General features: G+C 44.1%; 1 protein-coding gene and 1 long non-coding RNA gene across 2 annotated transcripts; both read right to left on the bottom strand.

The window, feature by feature from the left end:
• Window positions 1–638: 638 nt before the first annotated feature.
• Window positions 639–15587, bottom strand: LOC115184055 (nucleoporin-like protein 2). The gene is made up of 8 exons (XM_029745053.1): window positions 15144–15587; window positions 15042–15104; window positions 7360–7708; window positions 7125–7213; window positions 4434–4510; window positions 3602–3688; window positions 2443–2545; window positions 639–1779 (listed from the first exon to the last, which is right to left on the bottom strand). Exons 1-8 carry the CDS (start codon window positions 15217–15219, stop codon window positions 1208–1210), a joined length of 1416 nt encoding a protein of 471 aa, XP_029600913.1. The 5' UTR covers window positions 15220–15587; the 3' UTR covers window positions 639–1207.
• LOC115184056 (uncharacterized) lies at window positions 11839–14249 on the bottom strand. Its single transcript, XR_003874178.1, has 2 exons — window positions 12738–14249; window positions 11839–12670 (listed from the first exon to the last, which is right to left on the bottom strand). It is a non-coding gene; the product is annotated as an uncharacterized LOC115184056 (long non-coding RNA).
• Window positions 15588–18872: the final 3285 nt, after the last annotated feature.

Below are 18872 nucleotides of genomic sequence, written 5' to 3' on the forward strand. Positions count from 1 at the left end.
ATGATCAGTATCGGGCTGTGGTATGATCAGTATCGGGCTGTGGTATTATCAGTATCAGGCTGTGGTATGATCAGTATCAGACTGTGGTATGATCAGTATCAGGCTGTGGTATGATCAGTATCAGGCTGTGGTATGATCAGTATCAGGCTGTGGTATGATCAGTATCAGGCTGTGGTATGATCAGTATCAGGCTGTGGTATGATCAGTATCAGACTGTGGTCCCATCTTGATTACTGTCCGGTAATACGGTCAAGTGGAGCTAAATAATGACCTAACAAAGCTGCAGCTCAGAACAGAGCAGGAAGTCTTTCCCTTAACAGCACAATACAGAACTAAACATCAACAACACGCATGGTAGTCCTTCCTGTTGACGAGAAATTAGCTGCTTCTCTACTAGTTTTGAGATTATTACTGTAATAAATTCCATGATTGTCTGCATAATCAAATAACATTCAGCTCAGACACCCGTAACACCCACAAGCCACCAGGGCTCCAAAAATAAATTCACGGCTGCGCAGTAATATACAGAGCCATGATCGCACATCTCCGATTACTCAAGCGAACAGTAAAATGACCATGACAAAAACAAAACATCTCATGGAAGGCCGGGGACTGCACGAGGACACACAAACACACCGTTTGTTTCTGTTGTTTTATTTGTATATGGTATTTTTAAATGTGTGTGTGACTGTCCATGTTTTGTTACTTGTCAAAAAGTATCGTTAATACAACATTCACCTGACTGAGATGAAGGCACGCAACAGCCAACAATTTCGCTTAAAAAAAGACATCTATGTAAAGAAAAAAATACCACCAACCATAATTAAAACTTATTTTAATTTTTGAAATATTAAGGCCCTGCAGACCACCAGTAGTCTGTGATCATGTTTTCTGCATTACATTCTGTTCCCCTTTCATAAAAATAAATAAAAAAAGGAAACATTTCAACCAAATGACAAGGCACTATTACCAGGAACAGCCTCTTGGTTGAACCATGACATCACTCAGAATCCATTTGATTGATTGTATCAGTAGAAACTAGTCAGATTAGTGATTAAATAAAGGATGAGGGGGGGGGGATTCTGAACATAAGGGTTTTTACTCAACAAAATAGGTTGAGAGACATTCAGTCCAGCTCTTTTCCCCATCAGGTCAGTTAAAGGTCAGTTAAAGGAGACAAGCCATTTTACAGATGTCCGTGGTGGGATCAGACAACCAGCATATCAACAGGAGGAGGTCTGAGTGGTATCTGTCCCAGGGTGAACCTTTTCCCTCCAAACTCCTTCAGTTCCTCTTCACTCAGCTGGCTCTGGGGGGAGAAGAGACTGTTTGCTGCCCCCCCCACAGTCGCCCCTGTCCCTGCTACCATACCCCCAAACCCTCCACTCGCCTGTCCAAAATCACTTGCAGCCGCCGGGGCTGCACTCCCGAAACCACTTCCTCTAAACCCTCCTCCACTAGTGGTCGTCGAGGTGAAGCTAAACCCGGAAGCAGAGGCAGCAGCTCCAAACCCGGAAGCAGAAGCTCCGAAACCGGCAGTAGTTGGGTCTTTGTTGGCAGCAGGGGCGGCAAAGGAGAAACCTGCCGCCGAGGGAGCAGAGGTGGCCGTAGAACCGATTCCAGCGGGAGCTGGTGCGTCGCCTACCACAGCACTGCCAAAACCAGAAGCTGCAGGCTTGGGAGCAGCCGAACCAAAACCTCCTGCACTCGGCGCAGCAAAGCTGAAACTGCTGAAACCTGTGGTGTCCTGGACTGAAGCCTGGGCCGGCACTCCAAAACCTAGAGAGAGGAGAGAGAGTCTAGCTTTAGATGGAGAGAAGCACCACAGATGTCATCCTACAGAGGGTTTTAGCCAGTCAACATAGGAGTTAGAGGGCCTTAGCCAGTCGACATAGGAGTTAGAGGGTCTTAGCCAGTCAACCTAGGAGTTACAGAGGGTTTTAGCCAGTCAACCTAGGAGTTACAGAGGGTCTTAGCCAGTCGACATAGGAGTTACAGAGGGTCTTAGCCAGTCAACATAGGGGTTACAGAGGGTCTTAGCCAGTCAACATAGGGGTTACAGAGGGTCTTAGCCAGTCAACCTAGGAGTTACAGAGGGTCTTAGCCAGTCGACATAGGAGTTACAGAGGGTCTTAGCCAGTCGACATAGGAGTTACAGAGGGTCTTAGCCAGTCGACATAGGAGTTAGAGGGTCTTAGCCAGTCAACCTAGGAGTTACAGAGGGTCTTAGCCAGTCAACCTAGGAGTTACAGAGGGTCTTAGCCAGTCGACATAGGAGTTACAGAGGGTCTTAGCCAGTCGACATAGGAGTTACAGAGGGTCTTAGCCAGTCAACCTAGGAGTTAAAGAGGGTCTTAGCCAGTCAACCTAGGAGTCACAGAGGGCCTCCACGGCTGTATTCCTATGAAGCCTATGATTAACACAGGCTACAGCAGATCTTACCTGTTCCAAAGCCAGATGGTACTGATGACCCAAAACCGGTCACTGGTGTCGACCCAAAACCTCCAGACGCTGCCTGTGGTGCTGGGTTGTCCAGCTCTGCAAGCTGGGAGAGAAGAAAGAGTATTACTCATCTTGTACATACACTACCGCTCACCAGGCTCAACGTCAACAGTGAAGAGGCTGGCCTTCTAGGCAGAGTTCCTCTGTCCAATGTCTTTGTTCTTTTGCCCATCTTAATTTTGTAATTTTATTGTCCAGTCTGAGATATGGCTTTTTCTTTACAACTCTGCCTAGAAGGCCAGCATCCCGGAGTCGCCTCTTCACTGTTGACGTTGAGACTGGTGTTTTGTGGGTACCATTTAATGAAGCTGCCAGTTGAGGACTTGTGAGGCGTCTGTTTCTCAAACTAGACGCGCTAATGTACTTGTCATCTTGCTCAGTTCTGCACCGGGGCCTCCCACTCCTCTTTCTATTCTGGTTAGAGCCAGTTCGTGCTGTTTTGTGAAGGGAGTAGTACACAGCCTTGTACAAGATCTTCAGTTTCTTTGCAATTTCTCGCATGGAATAGCCTTCATTTCTCAGAACAAGAATAGACTGACGAGTTTCAGAAGAAAGGCCTTTGTTTACAGCCATTTTGAGCCTGTAATTAAACCCACAAATGCTGATGCTCCAGATACTCAACAAGTCTAAAGAAGGCCAGTTTTATTGCTTCTTTAAATCAGAACAACAGTTTTCAGCTGTGCTAACATAATTGCAAAAGGGTTTTCTAATGATCAATTAGCCTTTTAAAATGATAAACTTGGATTATCTAACACAACGTGCCATTGGAACACAGGAGTGATGGTTGCTGATAATGGGCCTCTGTACGCCTATGTAGATATTCCATAAAAAATATGCCGTTTCCAGCTACAATAGTCATTTACAACATTAACAATGTCTACACTGTATTTCTGATCAATTTGTTGTTATTTTAAAAAGGACAAGAAAAAGTGTTTTTCTTTCAAAAACAATGACATTTATAAGTGACCCGAAACTGTTGAACGGTTAGTATAATATGACTTTGTATTTGTCTTGTCGTATTACTACAGAAAGTAGTGTGTGTGTGTGTGTGTGTGTGTGTGTGTGTGTGTGTGTGTGTGTGTGTGTGTGTGTGTGTTACCATAGCGACTCTGGTGTTGCCGCTCATAGCCCTCAGCTCCTGGACTCTGCTTCTCCATTGGTTGAGCAGCTGATTGATGACGTTAACCTACAGACACATATGAAGGCAGTATTGATTGGACGATACAGACACATATGAAGGCAGTATTGATTGGACGATACAGACACATATGAAGGCAGTATTGATTGGACGATACAGACACATATGAAGGCAGTATTGATTGGACGATACAGACACATATGAAGGCAGTATTGATTGGACGATACAGACACATATGAAGGCAGTATTGATTGGACGATACAGACACATATGAAGGCAGTATTGATTGGACGATACAGACACATATGAAGGCAGTATTGATTGGACGATACAGACACATATGAAGGCAGTATTGATTGGACGATACAGACACATATGAAGGCAGTATTGATTGGACGATACAGACACATATGAAGGTAGTATTGATTGGACGATACAGACACATATGAAGGTAATGGCTGTACACTCTGGGATCAGTGGTCCTTAAGTTAGAAGAAAGGAACTTACCCCCCTAAACTGCTCATTGGGCGCTGCACTATGGCTGCCGGCTGCTCCAGCCACTTCTACATAAGGTGTGTGTGTGTGTGTGTGTGTGTGTGTGTGTGTGTGTGTGTGTGTGTGTGTGTGTGTGTGTGTGTGTGTGTATCGGAAGGGTTTGGTAAAAAAAAGCAGGAGTCTGTCTTGTATGAAAGCAATAAAATATTTTCTTCATGACATTTGAATCCCAGCGCAGATGGCTTCATGTTATACTGTGTTTATGCCGATAAAGTGACATGCATGTGATTCTACTCACATATCCCTGCAGGTCTCCTGATGGCTTGGTGTTGTAGTACTCCAGTCTCAGCTCCTCTGGAGAGAGCTCTGTAAACCCTGCACAGAGGAGAAGACCAGGTTCAATATACTGGAGACTCTTCACAGTCCCCAAGTCCAAAACTAATGAATGACAACACACAGTAATATACAGAGTCATGATCGCATAGAACTCTCTTCTATGTACAACTACTCAAGCAAACAGCAAAATGACCTTTAAAACAAACGAATAAACATCTCATGGAACAGTAAGACACACACACACACACACACACACACACACACACACAGACACACACACACTGTGTTCAGTTGTATTGTTTGTATACGGTTGTATTTTACATGTGTGTGACTGTCTAATCAGTGTTACTTGTTGTGTGTTGTGTTGAACCACAGGAAGAACAGCTGCTGCTTCGGCAAAAGCCAACGAGAATCCAACTAAACAAAACGCCACTGTACACGTGCTTTTATGTTCTTGTGAGCTGAAATCATAGACAGTGTTCGTTTAATGAACGACATAACAAAAAGTATCGTTCAACAGCCCATAATATTTTTAAGAAATCTATGCAAAGCAAAAATACCACCAACAAGAATTAAAACCAACTTTAAAAAAATATATATTATTGTGAAATATTGATTCCCTGTAGACCTCCAGGAGTGTGACTATGATCATGTGGTCTGTCTTACAGTGCAGCGAAAAAGTTTTTGCCCCCATTTCAAATTCTCTACTTTTGTATATTTTTTTTATATTGAATGTTAACAGATCTTCAACCAAAACCTGATATTAGATAAAAGGGAACCCGAGTTGAACAAATAACACAACAACTACATATTTATTTCATTTATTTAATTAACAAAAGTTATGCAACACCCAATGTCCCTGTGTTAAAAAGTAATTGCCCCCTTTACACTCAATAACTGGTTGTGCCATTCAGCTGCAATGACTAACCAAACACTTCCTGTAGGTTATTGATCAGTCTCTCACGTCGCTGTGGAGGAATTTTGGCCTACTCTTCCATGCAGAACTGCTTTAACTCAGCGACATTTGTGGGTTTTCAAGCACCAACTGCTCGTTTCATGTCCTACCACAACATCTACATTGGGATTAGATCTGGACTTTGACTAGGCCATTCCAAAACTTCAAATTTGTTACTTTTTAGACATTTTCACGTAGACGTTATTGTGTTTTAGATCATTTTCTCGCTGCATGACCCAGCTGTGCTTCAGCTTCAGATCACAGACGGATGGATGGACTGACATTCTCCTGTAGAACTCTCTGATACAGAGCACAATTCATGGTTCCTTCTATTAAGGCAAGTCATCCAGGTCCTGAGGCAGAAAAACATCCCCAAACCATCACAATACTTGACCGTTGGTATGAGGTTCTTACTGTGGAATGCAGTGTTTGGTTGTTGCCAAACATAAATGGGACCCATGTCACCCAAAAAGTTGTATAACTGCCTTGATTTGTCTTGGACCTCAGGAAGAGTAGCTGCTGCTTTGGCAGGAACTAATGGGGATCCATAATAAACCCCAGGAAGAGTGGCTGCTGCCTTGGCAGGAACTAATGGGGATCCATAATAAACCCCAGGAAGAGTAGCTGCTTCCTTGACAGGAACTAAATGGGGATCCATAATAAACCCCAGGAAGAGTAGCTGCTTCCTTGGTAGGAACTAATGGGGATCCATAATAAACCCCAGGAAGAGTAGCAGCTGCCTTGGCAGGAACTAATGGGGATCCATAATAAACCCCAGGAAGAGTAGCTGCTGCCTTGGCAGGAACTAATGGGGATCCATAATAAACCCCAGGAAGAGTAGCTGCTGCCTTGGCAGGAACTAATGGAGATCCATAATAAACCCCATGAAGAGTAGCTGCTGCCTTGGCAGGAACTAATGGGCATCCATAATAAACCCCAGGAAGAGTAGCTGCTGCCTTGGCAGGAACTAATGGAGATCCATAATAAACCCCAGGAAGAGTAGCTGCTGCCTTGGCAGGAACTAATGGAGATCCATAATAAACCCCATGAAGAGTAGCTGCTGCCTTGGCAGGAACTAATGGGCATCCATAATAAACCCCAGGAAGAGTAGCTGCTGCCTTGGCAGGAACTAATGGAGATCCATAATAAACCCCAGGAAGAGTAGATGCTGCCTTGGCAGGAACTAATGGGGATCCATAATAAACCCCAGGAAGAGTAGCTGCTGCCTTGGCAGGAACTAACGGGGATCCATAATAAACCCCAGGAAGAGTAGAAAGAAAAGGAGACAAGCCATTTTACAGATGTCCATTTTACAGATGTCCGTGGTGGGATCAGACAACCAGCATATCAACAGGAGGAGGTCTGAGTGGTATCTGTCCCAGGGTGAACCTTTTCCCTCCAAACTCCTTCAGTTCCTCTTCACTCAGCTGGCTCTGGGGGGAGAAGAGACTGTTTGCTGCCCCCCCCAGTCGCCCCTGTCCCTGCTACCATACCCCCAAACCCTCCACTCGCCTATCCAAAACCACTTGCAGCCACTGGAGCTGCACTCCCGAAACCACTTCCTCTAAATCCTCCCCTGACTAGTAGGTAATGGTTAACAGCTGTGTCCAACCCTCATATGTGAGTATTTGGTGGTAACAATCAAACTTTTCCAACCAGACAATCCTATAGTGGGACAGACCCTTCTGTTTGTCTTACCTGAGATGGTTTCTTTGAGGACAGAGTAACAGGAGAAAAGCCACTGGCCTGAAGTCTCCCAGATTTCCATATCTTTCTGGATGGTCTCCCTGGTGAGGAGACAAGACAATGGCTATTACATTTACAGACTACTTTGTAAAGTATGTATGTGTGTGTGTGTGTGTGTGTGTGTGTGTGTGTGAATTCTGAATACCATTGTGAAAACTGTATCCACACAACCAATCACTGGACTTACAAGTGTTTTTCATTGTCCTCCCCTTCACTCCCACCCCTGTCGAAGCTGCTCGGAGTGCTCAAGGCAGAAAATCTGTTTTGGTTTGGAGAGGCGGCTGCAAAACTGAAATTGGAACTCTTGACTTGGCTGTCTCTTCCCCCTCCTCCTCCTCTTCCTCCTCCTCCTCCTCTTCCCCCTCCTCCTCCTCTTCCTCCTCCGCCTGGACCCCAGTTGTTGCCACCACCTCCCCCTCCTCTTCCTCCCCCTCTGCCCCAGTCATCCCCACCCTGCTGGGAGAAGGATGACGGCTGGACGTAGTTTCCTCCTCCAGACCTCTGAGCTGGGTTCACCCACACTCTGTTCCCAAACCCTGAAAACAGGACAATTCACAGATTAGACTACCTAAATATTGGATGGGGAAACAGGAAGTTCACAGATTAGACTACCTAAATATTGGATGGGGAAACAGGAAGTTCACAGATTAGACTACCTAAATACGGGCTCCCGAGTGGGGCAGCGGTCTAAGGCACAGCATCTCAGTGCAAGAGGCGTCACTGCAGTCCCTGGTTCGAATCCAGGCTGTATCACATCCGGCAGTGATTGGGAGTCCCATAGGGGCGGCGCACAATTGGCCCAGCGTCGTCCCGGGTTTGGCCGGGGTAGGCTGTCATTTTAAATAAGATTTTGTTCTTAACTGACTTGCCTAGTTAAATAAAAGGTTAAATAAAGAAATACTAGATGGGATAAGTGTGTTGCTAGACTGCATGACGACACACTTTCAATGAATTAGCCAATCTGTTTCTGCTAAAGCCAACACAGTTGTTTTACTAGCCAGGACCTAGTTTCCCAAAAGCGTCGAGGCAAAATTCATTACTAGAACCTTTGTATGAGCAAATCAAATCAAATTGAATTTGTTACATGAGGCGAATACAACAGGTGTAGATCTTACCGTGAAATGTTACTTACAAGCCCTTAACCAACGGGGCAGTTCAAGAAATAGAGTTAAGAAAATATTGACAAAATAAACAAAAGTTTTTTTTTTAAATATTCAAAAAGTAACAAGAAAATGACATAACAATAACGGGGCTATATACAGGGTGTTACGGTACAGAGTCAATGTGGAGGCTATATACAGGGTGTTACGGTACAGAGTCAATGTGGAGGCTATATACAGGGTATTACGGTACAGAGTCAATGTGGAGGCTATATACAGGGGGTACCGGTACAGAGTCAATGTGGAGGCTATATACAGGGGGTACCGGTACAGAGTCAATGTGGAGGCTATATACAGGGGGTACCGGTACAGAGTCAATGTGGAGGCTATATACAGGGTGTTACGGTACAGAGTCAATGTGGAGGCTATATACAGGGTGTTACGGTACAGAGTCAATGTGGAGGCTATATACAGGGGGTACCGGTACAGAGTCAATGTGGAGGCTATATACAGGGTGTTACGGTACAGAGTCAATGTGGAGGCTATATACAGGGTGTTACGGTACAGAGTCAATGTGGAGGCTATATACAGGGGGTACCGGTACAGAGTCAATGTGGAGGCTATATACAGGGGGTACCGGTACAGAGTCAATGTGGAGGCTATATACAGGGGGTACCGGTATAGAGTCAATGTGGAGGCTATATACAGGGGGTACCGGTACAGAGTCAATGTGGAGGCTATATACAGGGTATTACGGTACAGAGTCAATGTGGAGGCTATATACAGGGGGTACCGGTACAGAGTCAATGTGGAGGCTATATACAGGGGGTACCGGTACAGAGTCAATGTGGAGGCAATATACAGGGGGTACCGGTACAGAGTCAATGTGGAGGCTATATACAGGGGGTACCGGTACAGAGTCAATGTGGAGGCTATATACAGGGGGGGTACCGGTACAGAGTCAATGTGGAGGCTATATACAGGGGGTACTGGTACAGAGTCAATGTGGAGGCTATATACAGGGGGTACCGGTACAGAGTCAATGTGGAGGCTATATACAGGGAGTACCGGTACAGAGACAATCTGGAGGCTATATACAGGGTGTTACAGTACAGAGTCAATGTGAAGGCTATATACAGGGGGGTACCGGTACAGAGTCAATGTGGAGGCTATATACAGGGTATTACGGTACAGAGTCAATGTGGAGGCTATATACAGGGGGTACCGGTACAGAGTCAATGTGGAGGCTATATACAGGGTATTACGGTACAGAGTCAATGTGGAGGCTATATACAGGGGGTACCGGTACAGAGTCAATGTGGAGGCTATATACAGGGGGTACCGGTACAGAGTCAATGTGGAGGCTATATACAGGGGGTACCGGTACAGAGTCAATGTGGAGGCTATATACAGGGGGTACCGGTACAGAGTCATGTGGAGGCTATATACAGGGGGTACCGGTACAGAGTCAATGTGGAGGCTATATACAGGGGGTACCAGTACAGAGTCAATGTGGAGGCTATATACTGGGTATTACTGTACAGAGTCAATGTGGAGGCTATATACAGGGTGTTACGGTACAGAGTCAATGTGGAGACTATATACAGGGGGTACCAGAACAGAGTCAATGTGGAGACTATATACAGGGGGGTACCAGTACAGAGTCAATGTGAAGGCTATATACAGGGGTGTTACGGTACAGAGTCAATGTGGAGACTATATACAGGGGGTACCGGTACAGAGTCAATGTGGAGGCTATATACAGGGGGTACCGGTACAGAGTCAATGTGGAGGCTATATACAGGGGGTACCGGTACAGAGTCAATGTGGAGGCTATATACAGGGGGTACCGGTACAGAGTCAATGTGGAGGCTATATACAGGGGGTACCGGTACAGAGTCAATGTGGAGGCTATATACAGGGTGTTACGGTACAGAGTCAATGTGGAGGCTATATACAGGGTGTTACGGTACAGAGTCAATGTGGAGGCTATATACAGGGGGTACCGGTACAGAGTCAATGTGGAGGCTATATACAGGGGGGTACCGGTACAGAGTCAATGTGGAGGCTATATACAGGGGGTACCGGTACAGAGTCAATGTGGAGGCTATATACAGGGTGTTACGGTACAGAGTCAATGTGGAGGCTATATACAGGGGGTACCGGTACAGAGTCAATGTGGAGGCTATATACAGGGGGTACCGGTACAGAGTCAATGTGGAGGCTATATACAGGGTGTTACGGTACAGAGTCAATGTGGAGGCTATATACAGGGGGTACCGGTACAGAGTCAATGTGGAGGCTATATACAGGGTATTACGGTACAGAGTCAATGTGGAGGCTATATGCAGGGGGTACCGGTACAGAGTCAATGTGGAGGCTATATACAGGGGGTACCGGTACAGAGTCAATGTGGAGGCTATATACAGGGGGTACAGGTACAGAGTCAATGTGGAGGCTATATACAGGGGGTACCGGTACAGAGTCAATGTGGAGGCTATATACAGGGGGTACCAGTACAGAGTCAATGTGGAGGCTATATACAGGGTATTACGGTACAGAGTCAATGTGGAGGCTATATACAGGGGGGTACCGGTACAGAGTCAATGTGGAGGCTATATACAGGGTGTTACGGTACAGAGTCAATGTGGAGGCTATATACAGGGGGTACCGGTACAGAGTCAATGTGGAGGCTATATACAGGGTATTACGGTACAGAGTCAATGTGGAGGCTATATACAGGGGGTACCGGTACAGAGTCAATGTGGAGGCCATATACAGGGGGTACCGGTACAGAGTCAATGTGGAGGCTATATACAGGGGGTACCGGTACAGAGTCAATGTGGAGGCCATATACAGGGGGTACCGGTACAGAGTCAATGTGGAGGCTATATACAGGGGGTACCGGTACAGAGTCAATGTGGAGGCTATATACAGGGGGGGTACCGGTACAGAGTCAATGTGGAGGCTATATACAGGGGGTTAACGGTACAGAGTCAATGTGGAGGCTATATACAGGGGGTACCGGTACAGAGTCAGTGTGGAGGCTATATACAGGGGGTACCGGTACAGAGTCAATGTGCGGGGCCACCGGTTAGTTGAGGTAATTGAGGTAATATGTACATGTAGGTAGAGTTAAAATGACTATGCATAGATAAGAAACAGAGAGTAGCAGCAGTGTAAAAGTGGAGTCTGGGTAGCCCTTTGATTAGCCAAAGATCATAGGATCTTTGTTTGGTTTGGGGATTACAGCAATGAGGCCTTGTGTCATAAAAACAGGCAGGAGACCTAAATCAATTGCCTCCTTAAAGACATTAAATATAAATTAAAAAATATCCTCCTGAAAATATTTATAGAATTCATTAATAAGGCCATCGTTCCCTGGAGATTTGTTCTCCTTTAACTTGCTGATACATTCGGTCCATTTCTAGTTGTAAAGAAAATAACTGACTCTTTGATTCTTCATCAAGGTCCTCCCATAGAGATTAGATTAGATTAGAGAAAGATTAGATTAGAGAAAGATTAGATTAGAGAAAGAATGTCCTTAAGTTTCTCTTCCCTTAATCTTTTTACGTTCAGAAATGTCTTTACCTCTCTTCATGGCTGTTTGTCCGATTTCATACTTCATTCATTCCCAATATTTCCCATAAGACTTAAATAGTTGGGCTTTCCTCCAATTGTCTTGTATAATATCTTTGGCATCCATCTTGATATGATACTCTTCCAACAGTCTACTATTGAGTTTCCAATAACTCTGATTCGGTTTAATTTCAGATCCATTCATATTTAAAGATAAGAATATAACTTTATGATCAGATGGTTCAATGTATACCATGACTACAGTGGTATCTAATGAATTAGAAGTAAATTCTTGACTGTCTGGGGACATGTCCTTGTTACTCCAAGTGAAGTACTATTTATCAGGACATTTAGATCTTCAAATATCGAATAATCCAAGACATAGATTATTAAACACAGGATTACAATACTGGATCTATTAGGAGGGGGATATCTGTCAATCATCACATGAGAGACAGAATTAAAATCTCCCACTTAAGATCATCTTGAAATACACCTTTAACTCTATTAATCTCTTCCAGAGTGGTGAGTCTTACTACTGATGACCTTCCCTTTAACTCTATTAATCTCTTCCAGAGTAGTGAGTCTTACAACTGATGACCTTCCCTTTAAATACACCTTTAACTCTATTAATCTCTTCCAGAGTAGTGAGTCTTACTACTGATGACCTTCCTTTTAAATACACCTTTAACTCTATTAATCTCTTCCAGAGTAGTGAGTCTTACTACTGATGACCTTCCTTTTAAATACACCTTTAACTCTATTAATCTCTTCCAGAGTAGTGAGTCTTACTACTGATGACTTTCCCTTTAAATGCACCTTTAACTCTATTAATCTCTTCCAGAGTAGTGAGTCTTACTACTGATGACTTTCCCTTTAAATGCACCTCTTCAAACTGCTACACCTGCAGAGTGGTTGTTGCCATATGATAACCAGATATCTTTACTCCATAGATAAAAACTTTTTTTTTTTTAAACTAGATCGGAAGAACAAGCATGAGTCTCTCGTAGAAAGTCTCCATTAAACCGTTTGCAATACAGGAAAATAGCCTTAGGTTTGAGTAAATCCCCTGTACCCCTGACATTAATTGAACAAAGAGATTTAAAAAAAGACAATTTTCAACCAACAACCTTGTTAGGAAAAACTAAGGGAAAAAAGTTGTAACTCAAAAGATATCCATCCCATTATAAATGTTCATAAAGTCACCAAAAGTATTCTTACTCCCACAAGAGGGAGACATTGAGTAGACTTTACAATAAGCAGTTATTCACCTTTAGTTAGTGTTTAGTTTACCAGTTTTTCAGTTCAGCCTTTTCTTATTTCAAGTGTTTGTGTAAATTCTTTATAATAAAAGGCTGCTTTTCACCTGGCAATTAGGCCGTGTTTAGGCCTTCCAGTTCTGTCCGAGTTAGACTCTGGCTCTCTCTCAAATGCTCTGATTTGGCCACATTTCTTTCCTGTCGATAATCATTTTTGCACCGACAAAAGAATGCCGTTTTGCCTGCCTTTCGAGCTGCAGCCACCATCGGCCACAGTTTCTCCCGTGTCACTTTGCTCGCAGAGGTCAGATCCTCAGTGAATCTCCATTTTTGCTTGATAAGGAAGTCAGTTCTTTGCTCGCCTCCAGAGATGATCATGTGTAGATCTGTTGATGAACTGGACGAAGGTTGTCCTCTGACTCATGTCTTGATCCTTGAGTCTTCCAAACGATGTCCACATTTTTCGGAAGTTTGGCATTTGATTCGAGAATGACAGCTCCACAGATGTCAAGAACTCTACATTTGGTGTCCTCACCCGACTGCTCTGGAATTCGATGGTGTCTCAGGTTCCACCTGCGCTGGTATCTCTCCGCCTCGTACACCTTTTCATTTTCCTGCGCTGGTATCTCTCCGCCTCGTACACCTTTTCATTTTCCTGCGCTGGTATCTCTCCGCCTCGTACACCTTTTCATTTTCCTGCGCTGGTATCTCTCCGCCTCGTACACCTTTTCATTTTCCTGCGCTGGTATCTCTCCGCCTCGTACACCTTTTCATTTTCCTGCGCTGGTATCTCTCCGCCTCGTACACCTTTTCATTTTCCTGCGCTGGTATCTCTCCGCCTCGTACACCTTTTCATTTTCCTGCGCTGGTATCTCTCCGCCTCGTACACCTTTTCATTTTCCTGCGCTGGTATCTCTCCGCCTCGTACACCTTTTCATTTTCCTGGCAGATAACTTCCACTTACTTCATGTCACTTTTGAGGGTTTTCACTTCCCCCCCCAGAGATAAAATCAACAGATTTTTTTTTTTGGGGGGGGGAGTAATAAATTTTTATCGCATTGCTCCTGAGTGTCACAGCAGTCTAAGGCACTGCATCTCAGTGCAAGAGGCGTCACTACAGTCCCTGGTTCAAATCCAGGCCGTATCACATCCGGCTGTGATTGGGAGTCCCATAGGGCAGCATACAATTGGCCCAGCGTCGTCCGGGTTTGGCAGGGGTAGGCCGTCATTGTAAATAAGAATTTGTTCTTAACTGACCAGTTAAATAAAAATTAAATTTAAAAAAATAACAAAAATAATTTAAACATGTTCTCCAAGCCATCTGCCCTTTCATCTATTTTATTTATTTTTACTGTCAAAAGCATCACAATATTGTTTTGCATCTCAATAAGTGACATACCCTCTTGCCCTCTTCTTTTTCACCATTTTCTCACCAACACCATTATTTCCCCCACAGTTACAGTCTGAAGAGGAGTAACCCAAGACCATACCACCTTTAGCTCTTAATAAACATTTCCAAAAGATTCAAAATATGCCAGACAGATACTGGTGCACAAGTGCGAAATAAAGACTGGTCCAAAAAAGCATCACAAGTAACGTTACAATAGAAGTGTTCCTCATAAGCACCGTCTTTATCCCACTGCTGTAACATTATGTAACGGATGTAAAACCGAGACTTCTAGAAAAGACACGGAGCTAGCTAGGATAAAAAGTAAACAAGACGTTATAGTTGAGTTTATGTCTATTAGTTACGGTGGAGAGTTGGTTAGAACAGAAACAGACTGCGGTCTGAGGACCCGGGTGAACAACACTACTAACTAGTACTACTAACTAGTACTACAACTAGTTAGCCTCGGCTCCCAAACTTCACCGGCGTCGTTGTGGAAAGTGAAGCTGAAAGCCTGTGGGGTAGAGACTAGTTAACCCCTTACCTCCTCCATCTCTGCTGGACTGTTGAGGGGGACGGTGGTTGTAATTTCCTCCTCCTCCACCACCTCCTCCTCCTCCTCCACCTCCACCTCCTCCTCCTCCACCTCCTTTTGGGTGCTCATTCCAACACTTGTCGCCATATCGACACCGACCTTGCATCCAAAAGTTACACACCGTCATAGTGTGGCAGGATTTATAATTCACCGGTGAGATGAATGAAATGAAATCCTCTCGTTTGCCCCACAATAGTTTTCAACACCACATTGTTCGCTTTCAGAAATACGCCATTTTGAAAATCCACATGAAGGAATGTCGCAGGTCTATGACGTCAGGTTGAAGGCGGGTAACGCAACAATGCGACCATGTGTTTGGTTTTGGTACTGCATCCAGGAAAGTCATCCTCAATCAAAATGATCATCAGCCACAGTACACAATAGTACAGAAACGAATTACATAATTAGGCTATATTACATAAGACTCTATATAATTGGTAGTATTATTGTATTGTGTGTGTGTATTTCTGTTTATGTATGTGTGCGTGTGTGTGTATTTCTGTCTATGTGTGTGTGTGCGCGTGTGTGCGTCAGGTGTGTATGGTTGCTTAAATACTGTACATACGTAGCCTGTGTTTAGAGCAACAAGATTGTCTGCATTGTCAGTGTTACAGTTGCTATGTAAACTATGCTATTTTTAACTTACAAGTGAAAGTGTTGCAAGACAGAGAGACAACGTGAAAGAGAGAGGAGGAGGGAGGGACACAGAGTGTCTTTTGGATTCCTCTTTGCCAACTCCACATTCCAGAGCGTTTCACCTGTGGCGAGTCTTGCCATGACAACACACAACCTGTTGAGGTGAGATTCAGGTGAGTTTCACCTGGAGGGCCGTGCAGTGTTTACACAGTACCACACACACACACACAGTACCACACACACACACACACACACACACACACACACACACACACACACACACACACACACACACACACACACACACACACACACACACACACACACACACACAGTACAGTATCACAAATCACAGGTCACCAATAACATGCACCTGCACACATTTATTTATTTATTTATTCCGCCTTTATTTAACCAGGTAGGCTAGTTGAGAACAAGTCCTTTATTTAACCAGGTAGGCTAGTTGAGAACAAGTCCTTTATTTAACCAGGTAGGCTAGTTGAGAACAAGTCCTTTATTTAACCAGGTAGGCTAGTTGAGAACAAGTCCTTTATTTAACCAGGTAGGCCAGTTGAGAACAAGTCCTTTATATAACCAGGTGGCTAGTTGAGAACAAGTCCTTTATTTAACCAGGTAGGCTAGTTGAGAACAAGTCCTTTATTTAACCAGGTAGGCTAGTTGAGAACAAGTCCTTTATTTAACCAGGTAGGCTAGTTGAGAACAAGTCCTTTATTTAACCAGGTAGGCCAGTTGAGAACAAGTCCTTTATTTAACCAGGTGGGCCAGTTGAGAACAAGTTCTCATTTACAACTGCGACCTGGCCAAGATAAAGCAAAGCAGGGCGACACAAACAACAACACAGAGTTACACATGGAGTAAAACAAACATACAGTCAATAATACAGTAGAAAAATAAGTCTATATACAATGTGAGCAAATGAGGTGAGATAAGGGAGGTAAAGGCAATAAATAGGCCATGGTGGCAAAGTAAATACAATATAGCAAGTAAAACAATGGAATGGTAGATTTGACAGTAGATGAGTGTGCAAAGTAGAAATACTGGGGTGCAAAGGAGCAAAATAAATAAATAAATACAGTAGGGGAAGAGGTAGTAGTTTGGGCTAAATTATAGATGGGCTATGTACAGGTGCAGTGATCTGTGAGCTGCTCTGACAGCTGGTACTTAAAGCTAGTGAGGGAGATAAGTGTTTCCAGTTTCAGAGATTTTTGTAGTTCGTTCCAGTCATTGGCAGCAGAGAACTGGAAGGAAAGACGGCCAAAGGAGGAATTGGCTTTGGGGGTGACCAGAGAGATATACCAGCTAGAACCTCTCTCTCTACTCTCTCTCACTCTCTCTCTACTCACTCTCTACTCACTCTCTCTCACTCTCTCTCTTTGTCTCTCTCTCTCTCTCTCTCTCTCTCTCTCTCTCTCTCTCTCTCTCATTATAATTGGGACTTATTTCACCATCCACAGTCACAGAGTCACTTGACCATCCATGGTCTCAGTAAACTAAATGGACCAATGTCAATACAACATATGAAATATAAATTGCATGAGCAGTACTCTTAGATAATGCATTGAAAATACAGTATTTTCTATCTAACCCATGTCATTACCTATCTCAGTGAAATATAGGATTGTATCCATAGAAACATATAAACCAGTGCAGTGCCAGTAGTTCCGTTTGATGCTTTCACAAGTCAATAGAGGGCATTATTTTATATTCAGTGGAAGGAGGAAGGGGAGAGGGTGGGGATGAAGGTGGAAGGAGAGAGAGAGGTTGGAGATGAAGGAAGGAGAGAGAGAGAAAGAGGTTGGGGATGAAGGAGGAAGGAGGAAGGAGGAAGGAGAGAGAGAGAGTTTGGGGATGAAGGAGGAAGGAGGAAGGAGAGAGAGAGAGAGGTTGGGGATGAAGGAGGAAGGAGAGAGAGAGAGAGGTTGGGGATGAAGGAGGAAGGAGAGAGAGAGAGGTTGGGGATGAAGGAGGAAGGAGAGAGAGAGAGAGGTTGGGGATGAAGGAGGAAGGAGAGAGAGAGAGAGGTTGGGGATGAAGGAGGAAGGAGAGAGAGAGAGAGGTTGGGGATGAAGGAGGAAGGAGAGAGAGAGAGAGAGAGAGAGGGGGGGGGGTTGGGGATGAAGGAGGAAGGAGGAGATGAAGGAAGCTAAATAGATTAGGTCATAGAGGGAATACTAAAGGTTTTGTTACAATCTCTAAGAAACTCCCTTTTGGCATCTCTGCATTCATAACGTAACTGATTTCGTTCTGGCATTCAGTTCCTGTCGTTAAGGGCAGGGATGGGGAATCCGTGAAAGTGCTGCACCCACTACCCATGCTTCTTCTTGAGAACATGATCGGTCAATAAATCATGTTGACAGTATTGAGTTCCATCCACATCATTTCAGCATTTCACTGTCTGTCTGCCTCCTACGTAGAGAGACTTCCTTATGACTACGGACTCGGGTTCTCCTCTTATAAGTGGCCTCCTCTGTTACCATGGGCTGGATGAAAATAGACAAGGAGAGGAAAGTACTGTACATTAAAAAACCTCTCAGGGATAGGCGACCCGTTAGCGGGACGACTTCTGGTGAAACTGGAGGGCGCGCAATTCAAAGTGTCTTATATCGGTTGAAAGCTTGAATTCTTGTTAATCTAACTACGCTGTCTGATATCCAGTAGCTATTACAGCGAAAGCATGCCATGCGATTGTTTGAGGACGGCGCCCAACATCAAAATATTTTTCCACCGGCACAGGTTTCAAAAATTCACAAATAGTGATTAAATATTCACTTACGTTTTGAAAATCTTCCTCTGATTTGTCATCCAAAGGGTCCCAGCTATAGCATGTAGTGTTGTTTTGTTAGATAAAATCCTTCTTTATATCCCAAAAAGTCAGTTTAGCTTGCACCATCAATTTGAGTAATCCACTCGTTCAACTTGCAGAGAAAGGAATCCGAAAATCTACCGCTAAACTTTGTTAAAACAAGTGAAAATACATTTCTATTGACTCCTCAGACACCCTAAAATGTAAACAAACTATAATATTTCTTACGGAAAGAAGTATGTTCAATAGGAAACTAACATTAGCAGGTGCGTCTTGTCTTCATTGCTCGCCCAAACACGAATTTCCAAGACTGTGTCCTT

The sequence above is a fragment of the Salmo trutta genome, unplaced genomic scaffold (assembly GCF_901001165.1).
Source record: "Salmo trutta unplaced genomic scaffold, fSalTru1.1, whole genome shotgun sequence".
In the NCBI taxonomy this organism is placed as follows: domain Eukaryota; kingdom Metazoa; phylum Chordata; class Actinopteri; order Salmoniformes; family Salmonidae; genus Salmo; species Salmo trutta.